The 12925-nt window shown below is 55.9% G+C and overlaps 2 protein-coding genes across 2 annotated transcripts; one reads left to right on the top strand and one right to left on the bottom strand.

The window, feature by feature from the left end:
• The first annotated feature begins 2421 nt into the window (after positions 1-2421).
• Positions 2422-12568, top strand: TRIM72 (tripartite motif containing 72). Its single transcript, XM_017515559.2, has 7 exons — positions 2422-2697; positions 3126-3522; positions 7232-7327; positions 7435-7665; positions 8716-8738; positions 10603-10721; positions 11931-12568. Exons 2-7 carry the CDS (start codon positions 3133-3135, stop codon positions 12503-12505), a joined length of 1434 nt encoding a protein of 477 aa, XP_017371048.1. The 5' UTR covers positions 2422-2697; positions 3126-3132; the 3' UTR covers positions 12506-12568.
• Positions 4345-5551, bottom strand: PYDC1 (pyrin domain containing 1). Its single transcript, XM_017515560.2, has 3 exons — positions 5032-5551; positions 4723-4764; positions 4345-4547 (listed from the first exon to the last, which is right to left on the bottom strand). The coding sequence occupies exon 1, from the start codon at positions 5312-5314 to the stop codon at positions 5048-5050; it is 267 nt and encodes an 88-aa protein (XP_017371049.1). The 5' UTR covers positions 5315-5551; the 3' UTR covers positions 4345-4547; positions 4723-4764; positions 5032-5047.
• Positions 12569-12925: the final 357 nt, after the last annotated feature.

The following is a 12925-nucleotide window of genomic DNA, read 5'->3' as shown; positions in this document are numbered from 1 at the left end:
AAAAAAAAAAAAAAAAAAAAAAAAAAAGAAGAGAAAAAAAAAAAGAAAGATAAAAAATTAACAACCTAAGAAAGAGGCAAAGGGAGAGTCCAAACGGGAGATTAAGAGACTGAAACAGAAACAGAAACAGCAATTCAGAAATTCATACTGAGAGAGACAGAGAGCTATTGAGAGAGGAAAGAGTAAAACCAGGGAAAGGTTTGAGGGAAGCTAAGAGAAAAATGGAGAGGCCAAGTGAGAGAGACGGAGTTTGCATGCTTATTCATTCACCCAGTATCTGTGGAACGCCTACTGTGTGTCACACGCTTTATTCTGAGCTGGAGACAAGCAGTAAACACAATTTCTATTCTGTAGGAAGAGATAGACAAGAAACCAGCAAACAAGTGGAATGGTAGCATGCTAGATGGTGATAATTGCTATGGGGAGAAAGAAAGCCAGGAAGTGAGGTGTTGGGGAGATAGGAGATTTAAAATCAGGGAGTTGGGAGAGGCTTTGCTGGAAAGGTGACATTGAGCAAAGTCTGAGGGAGGAAAAAAAAGGAAGCCACGCAGTACTTGGGTTGGAAAGTGTTCCAGGCAGCGGAGACGGCAAGTGCAAAGTCCCAGATGCCAAGTGATCAACGGGGAAAGGGGTGAAAAACAGGTCAGAGTGATTAAGGGTTGTACCAGATAGGGCGTGTGGGCCACAGTGAGCACTTTGGTTTTTATTCTAGATGAAATTTCTTTCATTTTTTTATTTTTATTTTAATTGTTTTTGAGACACAGCCTTGCTCCATCACCCAGGCTGGAGTGCAGTGGCATGATCTCAGCTCACTGCAGCCTCCGGCTCCTGGGTTGAAGCGATTCTCCAGCCTCGGCCTTCCAGGGAGCTGGGATTACAGGCACTTGCCACCACACCTGGCCAATTTTTGTGTTTTTCTTTTTTTTAGTAGAGGTGGCGTTTCACCATGTTGGCCAGGCTGGTTTCAAACTCCTGATCAGGTAATCTTCCTGCTTCCACCTCCCAAAGTGCTGGGATTACAGGGGTGAGCCACCGTGCCTGGCCCTTTAAAAAAAAGACAACTGAAAGTAAAATTGGGAGACATCACATGAGGTCAGGAGTTCGAGACCAGCCTGGCCAAAATGGTGAAATCCCGTCTCTACTAAAAATACAAAAATTAGCCAAATGTGGTGGCTGGTTCCGTAATCCCAGCTACTTAGGAGGCTGAGGCAGGAGAATCGCTTGAACCTGGGAGGCAGAAGCTGCAGTGAGTTGAGATCATACCAGTGCACTCCAGCCTGGGAGACACAGTGAGACTCAGTCTCACATACACACAAAAAAAATGAAGGTAAAATGATTTTTTTCTTTTTTAAATAATTTCAACTTTTGTTTTTTATCTTTATTTATTTTCTTGAGACAGAGTCTCACTCTGTCACCCAGGCTGGAGTACAGTGTACAATCTCGGCCCACTTCAGCCTTCGCCTCCCAGGTTCAGGTAATCCTCCCACGTCAGCCTCCTGAATAGCTGAGATCACAGGCATGCACCACCACACTCAGCTAATTTTTTGGTATTTTTTGTAGAGATAGGGTTTTGCCATGTTGTGCAGGCATTGTGAACTTATTTTATTTTATTTATTGATATAGTTTTAGATGGGCCGCCAAGCCTGGCTAATTTTTGTATTTTTAGTAGAGATGGGGTTTCCCCATGTTGGTCAAGCTGGTCTCAAACTCCTGACCTCGTGATCCACCCTGGCCTCCCAAAGTGCTGAGATTACAGACATGAGCCACCTCTCCAGGCCAGTTGAGTTAATTTTTGTATTTGGTAAAAGGTAGGGGTCCAGTTTCATTCTCTTGCATGTCGCTAGCCAGTTATCCCAGTGCCACTTAAATAAAATTTCGGCTGAGATTTGAAAGGTACACATACAGGAACCAGGGCAGAATTGAGTTCTGGGCTGCAGGCTTTGGATTCAGTTCATTCATTTATTCAATATCTCTCTATCAGTCATTCTCCAAGCATTTAGAGAGACCTTCTTCGCCCCAGGGCTTGTTCTGGGTGTACTGGAGAGACCAATGTGGAAAAGACCCTCCCCTCAGCTCTGGAGGAGGAAAACATTTCAGGGTGGGGTGAGGTCCTGCCCTCCTTCAGGTGGGGTAATCCTGCCAGAGTGGCCTTGGCCAGCCATAAGCTTGAGGAATGAGTGGACCACAGGCTGGAGAGGTGCTGCGGGAAAGGAGGAAGGAGCTGGAGAGTGTAAAGGTGGGAGTGGGGGGAGAAAGGGGAGACCCCCCCACTCAATTTTCTGTTTTTTCCGTGGTGTGAGAGGCCCTGTCTCCCTGCTGGCTCTGAGCTCTAGCTCCAGGCTGGCGCAGAGCGGACAGTGGATGGGCCAAGACAGGTGGACCTGGCATGTGATACGTGCCCGGGGACGACTCAGCCCTTACTTTTAGAACGGTTTCCAGAAGTGATAGGAGGGATTGGGCAGAGCAGCTAAATATAGTCCAGGGGCCAGGCTTAGTCTGGGAGGGTCTTCCGCTGAGCACTGTGTGCCCATCACGCCAAGTGTCCACTGCCAGCTGCCCCTGTGAGTCCCCGTCCTTGCTTGGAGCCTGCTGCCTGTCTCAGATCCTTGGACACAGCCCTGACCCCGGTCCAGCTAGGCCCGATCCTGACCGGTCCTCCTTAGAGTCTCTTTCGGCCTAAGATCTCCAACCAGACTCGTGAGTCCCAGGGGCTGGAGAGACGGGGGCGGGGAGGGCTGGGGATCTTGGTAAAGTGGGAGAGGGGAGTCTCAGAGTAGGGGCTCTGGGGAATTTGGAGCAGGAGCTGAGGTCAGAGGGTGGGGCCTGGGGCTAAGGCGAGGGCAAAGACAGTGGGCTAGACCCTGGGCTTGTGTTCAGGAACTGGGGTTGACCGATAGGACATATTTTTGGATCTGGAGCTGAGAATTGCCATGGAGGCTGCTTTTGGGCCTGAGACCGAGTTCATCTTTCCCCTGGGCCGTCAGAGTCCCATCCAGTGTAGGATGTGAGGTCTTTACAGGCTGGTGCTTCTCCCTGCGGCGCGCGGCGGGGCCCGGCCTTAGGTTGGGGCTGGGCCAGGAGCGCGGCGCCGCGGGGTTCCCCTAACCGACTTTTCCTCCACCCAGGTCCGCCATGTCGGCTGCGCCCGGCCTCCTGCATCAGGAGTTGTCCTGCCCGCTGTGCCTGCAGCTGTTCGACGCTCCTGTGACAGCCGAGTGCGGCCACAGTTTTTGTCGCGCCTGCCTGGGCCGCGTGGCCGGGGAGCCGGCGGCGGATGGCACCGTTCTCTGCCCCTGCTGCCAGGCTCCCACGCGGCCGCAGGCACTCAATACCAACCTGCAGCTGGCGCGCCTGGTGGAGGGGCTGGCGCAGGTGCCCCAGGGCCACTGCGAGGAGCACCTGGACCCGCTGAGCATCTACTGCGAGCAGGACCGAGCGCTGGTGTGCGGAGTGTGCGCCTCACTCGGCTCGCACCGCGGCCACCGCCTCCTGCCCGCCGCCGAGGCCCACGCTCGCCTCAAGGTGCGGGATCCACGCGCGTCGGGGTCAGAGGGGTTGTTCGGTGGCGCCGGGCCTGGCCGACGGGAGGTCGCTGCACTGACTTGGATTCTGAGACTTTAGAGAGGCTCCCGAGAACCTGCAGTTGCGGGGAGCGGAGGCGGGGCGAAGCAGCCAGGAAAGAGGGTCTGAGGAGCTGAATGCGGGGCTGGTAGAGGAAAGCCGCGCGGGGACCGAGCCTGGCCAGAAGGGTGCTGAGCAAACCTAGGTTTCCGGGCCTGAACCCCTCGAGGGGCCTGAAGATGGGCGGGCGGATCCCCGGGGCGGGTCTGATGGGCCAGGCGAGCAGGGCGGAACCGGGACTGGCTAGCCCCGCGGACCACGCGCATATTCATGCACCTGGTGGGCGGGTCGGACTGGCTCCCCGCGCGGCGCTGGCCCTCTTTGGACGGGAGGAGCGGCGTTCCGGAGGGAACCAGGCGGCCGGGGCGGGGCTGTCCTTAGCTGAGGCCCACGCGCACCCCTGAAGCTGCGGAACTTGGGCGGGCCTGATGGGTCCAGGCTGGCCTTACCGGAAGGGAGGCGGGAAGGACAAGGTACGCCGGGGTTTGCACATGTGAGCGCGGGCCCAGCGTGGCACCGAGAGCCCCACCCAGGATGCCTTTCTGGGTGTAGCTGGAAGTCCCGAAAGCCTTGGGATCCCACGCAGTTGTGTGCGCCAGGACATACCCAGCAGAGACACCGAGACACAGGCAAGTAGAGACGCGTGCACACCGGCTAGGGCGTGTTACACGTGTGGCAAAGCACACGCGTGTATCTACGAGCGGACACGTGTGCGCGCAGCCTCAGGAAAGCCTGCCATGAATGTTTATTGGTCAGTGGAAGAATAAACGCCAGGTACAGGGCTGGAGGAGGCGGGATCCGGAGGCACGGAGGCGTCCTCGGTCTCCGGTCTCCGAGGTGGAGACACTGCCATTGTCTTCCGAGACTGGGGCGCGCGCGGGGCTGGCTTTACCAGCGTTGCACTGCTCCTTCCCTTGGCCCGTATCCTAGAGGGGGTAAACCACCGTCCTTTCGTTGGTATTCGAGGCCCCCATACTTCCCAGGGGCCCAGACTCTCAGTCCCGCCAGCTCCTGCCTGGCCCAGTTCAGCTCAGTCCTGGCTGGTGGTCTCCTAGCTCAGGGCAGGAGCCTCCTCCCAGGAGCCCTCCCATCCCAGCTCCCCTGTGCTTATGCCCTGGAGCTCCCAAACTCGTCCATCTTTATCTGCGAAGAGAGCACAGAACCCGTGAAACAGAACAGGGCCCAGGCAGCCCAACAGCCTGGAAAAGGGCAGTGGGACAAGATGCAGCGCCCCCCCCGCCCCGGGGCCCTCGGCAGCCCAGCCCTTCGCCACCAGGAGGTGCTGGCCGGAGGTCTGAGGGAGGACCCCAGAAGGGAGCCTGAAGGAGGAGGAAGACAGGAAGGCTCTGGACGGGACCCAACGCCTGGGTCCTTGGTGAGGAAGCGGAGTTGGGTCCCGAGACCACGTGCCAGCTCGGAGTGGCCCTCACGCGGCTCGCAGCCGCTCCGCCTCCTCCTGCATGCCCATGTCGAGCAGCACGGTCACGACGAGCTCGGTTGCGTAGTCCTCGGGGTAGAAGGCGACCAGCTTGTCAGTGAGGTCCACGATGTCCAGCTGCCCAAGCGCGCCCCTCGGGATGCGGTGAAAGCCCTCGCGCAGCGGCACCGTCCCCAGCTTCATCTTGAACTTCTTGAGCTCCTCCGGGGTCAGGTTCTCCAGCACCTCCAGGATGGCGTCGCGCTTCCTTCCCATGGCTCAGCCTTGCGCCTCTGAGCGTCCGAGGGCCCTGAACCACTAGGCCCCACCTCTCCCGCAGCAGGAGGAGCCGCCGCCCCTGGGGATGTCCTGGGGAGGAGACTGATCTGGCAGCTCACGTGCAACCCTGTGGCTCCTGCTGGGAGGGGACTCTGCAAACACCGCCTTAGAGGGTCCCCCAGTTTCCCCTGGGAAAGTGGGGGGAGCCAAATTGTTGAGGTGGGGATTGCTGTTCCCAATCTGCAAAGGAGGAAACAGGTTGAAAGTCGTGGAGGCAGGAGTGGAACTGATTCCAGGGCCAAGCACCTCCCAGCAAAGAAGTGGCTTTGTAGCCTGGCATGGTCGCTCATCCCTGTGGTGCCAGTTATAGGCTGAGGCAGAAGAACTGCTTGAGCCTGGGAGATCGAGGATGCAGTGAGCTGTGATTGTGCCACTGCACTAAAGCCTAGGGGAAAAAAAAAAAAGAAGAAGTGGCTTTGGCAGGAGTAGAGGGAGCGTTCCTATATTTGCATATGTGCATTTCAGGTCTTGAGTAAGATCTAGACCACAGAGTGGTTGGTTGGTCTATAAGGGAATATTTAAATTAAATTGCCTGCCCCCCACCCCCCAAGCCCATATGTGTACAGGCAGGCTGACTTGGGGGGTCAGACTGACTGAGGCTGGTGTTCTGCTTTTTTTTTTTGAGATGGAGTCTTGGTGCCGTCGTACAGGCTGGAGTGCAGTGGTGTGATCTTTGCTTGCTGCAACCTCCATCAGCCATGTTCAAGCGATTCTCCCTTCTCAGCCTCCCTAGTAGCTGGGATTACAGGGGTGCACCACCTTGCCCAGCTAATTTTTGTATTTTTAGTAGAGACGATGTTTCGTCATGTTGGCCAGGCTGGTCTCGAACTCCTGACCTTGTGATCCACCTGCCTCGGTCTCCCAAAGTGCTAGGATTACCAGCGTGAGCCACCGCACCTAGCTGGTGTTCTTGCTTTTACGTAAGAGAGGAAACCCAGGAGTAGGGGAAGGCTGCCTTTCTTCTTTCACACATCCTTCATGTACTTGTAACAGACCTCCCTGAGGTCTGTTGTGTGCCAAGCTCTGTGCCTGCCTGTCTGGTAGGGGAGATCAAACCTCACTGGTGTCTGACATCCTCACAAAGACCTGTGCTGTGGGGCTGACTGCTGAGCAGAGGGGGTCAGGGAAGGCACGACCAGGGAGGGGTCAACAAAATAGACAAGGGGCTGGGGGTGTGGTGGCTCATGCCTGTAATCCCAGCACTTTGGGAGGCTGAGGTGGGTGGATCACCTGAGGTCAGAAGTTCGAGAACAGCCTGGCCAACATGGTGAAACCCCGTCTCTACTAAAAATACCAAAATTAGTCGGGTGTGATGGTGCAGACCTTTAGTCCCAGCTCTTGGGAGGTGGAGGCAGGAGAATTTCTTGAACTCGGGAGGTGGAGGTTGCAATGAGCTGAGATTGCACCACTGCACTGCAGCCTAGGTGACAGAGTGAGACTCCATCCAAAAAAAAAAAAAAAAAAAAAGGAAATTCGTTGGGCACGGTGGTGCGTGCCTATAGCTCCAGCTATTTGGGAGACTGAGGTGAGAGGGTCAATTAAGCCTGGGAGGGTGAGGTTGCAGTTAGCTGTGACCATGCCATGCATTCTGCCAGGGTGAGAGAGAGACCCTGTCTCAAAACACCAAAAAAACCCCCAAAAACCAAACACGGAAATAGACAAGGGCAGGGGAAGCATCTGAACCTCGGGAGTAGCACTAGCTGAGGCCAGGAGAAATGCAAGTGGGTTTGGGGATGGGAAGCTGGCTGGAGGAGGAGCTGGCATCGAGGTTGAGCCACAGAGGGCAGGTTTAGATGGGAGGTGTGGGTTTGGGGCGGGTGGCATCCCCATCACTTCTCCATGCCTCACCCCCAGACACAGCTGCCACAGCAGAAACTGCAGCTGCAGGAGGCTTGCATGCGCAAGGAGAAGAGCGTGGCTGTGCTGGAGCATCAGCTGGTGGAGGTGGAGGTGAGGGCTTCGCAGGGCCAAGCCTGTGTGTGTGTGGTGGGGCGCGCCAGGCTAGGGGTCTCCAGCCAAGAGCCTTTATCCTGTGGATCACCGCCCCATCCCTGCAGGAGATGGTGCGTCAGTTCCGGGCAGCCGTGGGGGACCAGCTGGGCAAGATGCGGTTGTTCCTGGCTGCACTGGAGGGCTCTTTGGACCGAGAGGCAGAGCGTGTGCGGGGCGAGGCAGGGGTCGCCTTGCGGCGGGAGCTGGGGAGCCTGAACTCTTACCTGGAGCAGCTGCGGCAGATGGAGAAGGTGCTGGAAGAGGTGACCGACAAGCCACAGACTGAGTTCCTCATGGTGAGCACTGGGTGACCTCCCCTGCCCTCCCTGCCTCGGCCCCCTGCTCAGGCCCCAGAGACCTTATCCCATTATCAGATAGGCCCTGAGTGGGGCGGGCATAAGCCAGCATCACGTATCTGGGAGGGGCAGGCCTCAGGACTGCTGTATGATTGTTTAGGTTGAGCACTGCACAAGGGCATTGTATTAAGTGAACACCATTTAAATCATAGACATTGTAGGTTTATATATTTATTAGGACACTTTCTTTTTTTAAGGCAGGGTCTCACTCTGTCACCCAGACTGGAGTGCAGTGGCATGATCATAGCTCACTGCAGCCTTGACTTTGTAGGCTCAAGCAATCCCCCCATCTCAGCCTCCCATAGCTGGCACTACAGGTGCATACCACCATGCCCAGCTAATTTTTTTATTTTTAGTAGAGATTGGGTCTCACTCTGTTGGCTGGCCTCAATCTGCCTGCCTCATCCTCCCAAAGTGCTGGGATTGCAGGTGTGATCCAGTGCACCCAGCCTATTAGGAAATCTTCTAACAGGTGGAATCAGAGATTCTTGGAGGAGAGGATACCTTTTTCTAATCCACATGAAAGTGAAGGGGTAGGGGTGGCCTTGAGTTCTGGGTTTCTTTCTTTCTTTTTTTTTTCTGAGACAGGGTCTCGCTCTGTTATCCGGGCTGGAGTGCAGTGGCATGGTCTCAGCTCACTGCAACCTCTACCTCCTGGGTTCAAGTGATTCTCCTGCCTCAGCCTTCTGAGTAGCTAAGATTACAGGTGTACGCCACCATACCCGGCTGATTTTTTTTGTAATTTTAGTAGAGATGGGATTTCACTCTGTTGGCCAGGCTGATCTCGAACTCCTGGCCTCAGATGACCCACCCGCCTTGGCCTCCCAAAGTGTTGAGACTATAGGCATGAGCCACCTTGTCCAGCCTCTTTTGGCTTTTCTGATTCTTCCTGACATCGCACTCAGCGTTCCTAGCTGTCTACCCCATCCTCAAAGTCTCCAATGTCCCCACCATCGGCTTCACCACCATTCTCTTTTTCTCTCTCTCCAGAAATACTGCCTGGTGACCAGCAGGTGAGAGCAACGTGGCCCTGCCCCTTTGCCCGACTTGTCCCAGTCTTCTAGGGACACCAGCTGTTTCACTCTCCACTCACCAGTGTGCCTGCACACCTGCAATACAGTCCGCTGCCCTTCCCTGCCTGAACACAGGGTTGTAGACAGAAATAATCTAGACTGATGCTTTCCCTCAGGGACCTGCTAGACTGGTGCCTAGAGACACGTGGGTGGGGACACAGGCATCATTGTGTGCTCAGTGTGTCCGTGGAGGGAAAGGGGTGGCCAGAGAAGGAGTGGACGTTTGAATTGGGTCCTGGAGGGATGAACAGGAGTTGGCTAGGCAAAGCGCTGGGGGAAGAAGGGCATTGCGGGGAGAAGGGCACTTTGGGGAGCGGGGAGAAAGGCGTTTCGAGGAGAAGGGCACGGCGGCGGGAAGAAGGGAGTTGGGGGGAGAAGGGCACTGCTCGCAGAGGGAACGGCTGCTGCTGGTGAGTGGGAGGAAGAGGAAGCTGGGGTGGTAGATGCATTTGTGCTGACAAAGCTGGGGGGCTTGGACTTTATCCCAACAGAAGGATTAAAAAAAATGTGGTTGGGCCGGGTACGGTGGCTCACACCTGTCATCCAAGCACCTGGGAGGCTGAGGCAGGCGGATCACTTGAGTTCAGGAGATCAATACCTAGCTAATTTTTTTTTTTTTTTTTTTGGGAGACGGAGTTTCGCTCTTGATACCCAGGCTGGAGTGCAATGGCGCGATCTCGGCTCACCGCAACCTCCGCCTCCTGGGTTCAAGCAATTCTCCTGCCTCAGCCTCCTGAGTAGCTGGGACTACAGGCATGCGCCACCATGCCCAGCTAATTTTTTGTATTTTTAGTAGAGATGGGGTTTCACCATGTTGACCAGGATGGTCTCGATCTCTTGACCTCGTGATCCACCCGCCTCGGCCTCCCAAAGTGCTGGGATTACAGGCTTGAGCCACCGCGCCCGGCCCTACCTAGCTAATTTTTAACACAAAAATTAGCCTGGTGTGGTGGTGGACTCCTCTATTCCCAGCTATTCAGTGGCTGAGGCAGGAGAATTGCTTGAACTCGGGAGGTGGAGACTGCAGTGAGCCAAGATTGTGCCATTGCACTCCAGCCTGTATGATAGAGCCAGATTCAATCTCAAAAAACAAACAAACAAACAAACAGTGGTAAACAAACAAGGGAAACAAACAGTGGTAAAATATATGTAACTTAAAATTGACAATTTTAAGTTTTTTTTTTTTTTTTAGATGGGGTTTCTTTTTGCCTGGGCTGGAGTGTAATGGGACAATCTTGGCTCACTGCAACCTCCACCTCCTGAGTTCAAGTGATTCTCCCACCTCAGCCTCCTGAGTAGCTGGCATTACAGGTGCCCACCACCATGCCCATATAATTTTTGTATTTTTAGTAGAGATGGGGTTTTGCCATGTTAGCCAGGCTGGTCTTGAACTTTCGACCTCAGATGACCTGCCTGCCTTGGCCTCCCAAAGTGCTGGGATTAAAGGCCACTGCGCCCAGCTTTTTAAATTTTTTTTGACAGGATTTTGCTGTGTTGCCCAGACTGGACTCAAATTTCTGAGCTCCAGTGAGTCTCCTGAGTCAGCCTCCCTGAGCACCTGGGACTATACCCCACCTAGCTCATTTTAAGCATTTTTAAGTGTGCATTTAAAATTCAGTGGCGCTAAGTACATTCACATTGTACAACCATCACCAGTGTCCATCTTCAGAACTTTCTCATCTTCCCAAACCGAAACTCCAAAGGAAGAGTTTTGAGCAGGGTTGTGATGTGGGGAGATCCTAGAATCCCCCCAGCCCTTGTCCTCCCCCTCACAGATCCCTCCTCTTTACCGCCCCACCCTCAGGCTGCAGAAGATCCTGGCGGAGTCCCCCCCACCCGCCCGTCTCGACATCCAGCTGCCGATCATCTCAGATGACTTCAAATTCCAGGTGTGGAGGAAGATGTTCCGGGCTCTGATGCCAGGTACCGGGAGGGACTGGTTCAGGTTTGTGTGTGACCGGGTGGTTGATGGGAGGCCCTAGCCACCCTGGAGAGGCCTCCAAGTCGCAACTGTGGAGGCCACTGAAGGAGGTACCCATTACCCCTTTGCCTCTGGGGTTCCCCCCTGTGAAGTCCCCTAACCTGCGTGGAGAGGAGGACGTTTGAGGGCATTTGCAGTGGGTTGTTGCTGTCAGTGGTCGGGGACGATGGGGCCTGGGTCTGAGCTTCTGACTTCCTGTATGATCCGTGGTCAGTCCCTGCCCCTCTCTGGACAGTGGAGACAGTAAATCCTGCCAATTGGGGACTGAGGATCTGCAGAGCTCCTGGAACCCTGGGGGCTGGCATGGGTCAGAGAGAAACTCTGGTGGCCTGTGGCTGGGGAGGCCCAAGGGCTCAGTTCCTCCTCCGAGAGCTTGATGATGCAGGTTACAGAACTCTGGGACATACCCATTGCTGGGGCAGCCCTTCCTGCCTCAGGGGATGTGGGAATGGAGACAGCCCCATTTCATTCAAGAGAAAACTAAGGCCCAGAGACTCCTTGACCTTGGGCCGTATTTGGGCCTCAGATGGTGAGTTCCATGCCTTGTATCAATTTAGTCCTGTCCGCCAGGCTCGGTGGCTCATGCTTGTAATCCCGGAACTTTGGGAGGCTGAGATGGGTGGATCACTTGAACTCAGGAGTTTGAGACCAGCCTGGGCAACATAGTGAGACCCTGTCTCTACAAAAACTTAAAAATATTAGCCAGGTGTGGTGGCAGGTAACTGTACTCCCAGCTACTTGGGAGATGGGAGATGGGAGGATTGCTTGAACTTGGGAGTTGGAGGTTGCAGTGAGCTGAGGTTGCACCACTGCACTCCAGCCTGGGCGACAGAGTGAGATCCTGCCAAAAAAAAAAAAAAAAAAAAAGCAAGACCCTGCCAAAAAAAAAAAAAAAGAAAATATGCGGCCATGCCTGCAACCCTACAGGGAAGCACTCATGGCCTCATCTCACAGCTGAGCAAACTGAGGCTGAGTCAGGTGTGGGCTGGTGCCCAAGCCGGTGAACAGAGACGCAGGGAGGATTAGGGAGACAAAGCTGGCCTGTAATTGGTGGGGAGAAGGCCCCAGCGAGGCCTTCTCCCCACCACAGACCACAGTCACCGAGACCACAGTCACCACACCCAGCGTTCTGACTGTGGTCTCTCCGGCAGCGCTGGAGGAGCTGACGTTTGACCCGAGCTCTGCGCACCCCAGCCTGGTGGTGTCTTCTTCGGGCTGCCGCGTGGAGTGCTCGGAGCAGAAGGCGCCGCCGGCCGGGGAGGACCCACGCCAGTTCGACAAGGCAGTGGCGGTGGTGGCCCACCAGCGGCTCTCGGAGGGCGAGCACTACTGGGAGGTGGAGGTGGGCGACAAGCCGCGCTGGGCGCTGGGCGTGATCTCGGCCGAGGCCCCCCGCCGCGGGCGCCTGCACCCGGTGCCCTCGCAGGGCCTGTGGCTGCTGGGGCTGCGCGAGAGCAAGATCCTGGAGGCGCACGTGGAGGCCAAGGAGCCGCGCGCGCTGCGCAGCCCCGAGAGGCGGCCCACGCGCATCGGCCTCTACCTGAGCTTCAGCGACGGTGTCCTCTCCTTCTACGACGCCAGCGACGCGGATGCCCTCGTGCTGCTTTTTGCCTTCCACGAGCGCCTCCCCGGGCCCGTGTACCCCTTCTTCGATGTGTGCTGGCACGACAAGGGCAAGAACGCCCAGCCGCTGCTGCTCGTGGGGCCCGAAGGCACAGAGGCCTGAGCCGCCGGGTGGGCGGGTAGGGGAGGGGCGCAGGGGTTTGGGTAGGAGCTTGGGTATCCTTGGTCGGGTCCGAAGGGAGGAGGGTGGGGGGGCAGGTTGCCGGGGCCCAGGGGGCTGGGAACTGGGGGGGATCTCCCAGAATTCTGACGAGTATGCGGGTTGGCCGGGCGCTGTGGCTCACCCCTGTAATCCCAGCACTTTGGGAGATGAGATGGGCAGATCACCTGAGGTCAGGAGTTCAAGACCAGCCTGGCCAACATGGTGGAACCCTGTCTCTACAAAAATTAGCTGGGCACACTGGCGCACGCCTTTAATCCCAGCTACTCGGGAGGCTGAGGCAGGAGAATTACTTGAACCCAGGAGACGGAGATTGTAGTGAGCGGACATTGCGCCACTGCACTCTAGCCTGGATGACAAGAA

This window comes from Cebus imitator, unplaced genomic scaffold, assembly GCF_001604975.1.
Source record: "Cebus imitator isolate Cc_AM_T3 unplaced genomic scaffold, Cebus_imitator-1.0 Scaffold552, whole genome shotgun sequence".
Lineage (NCBI taxonomy): Eukaryota > Metazoa > Chordata > Mammalia > Primates > Cebidae > Cebus > Cebus imitator.
This window is presented reverse-complemented; position numbering and strand designations above follow the sequence as displayed.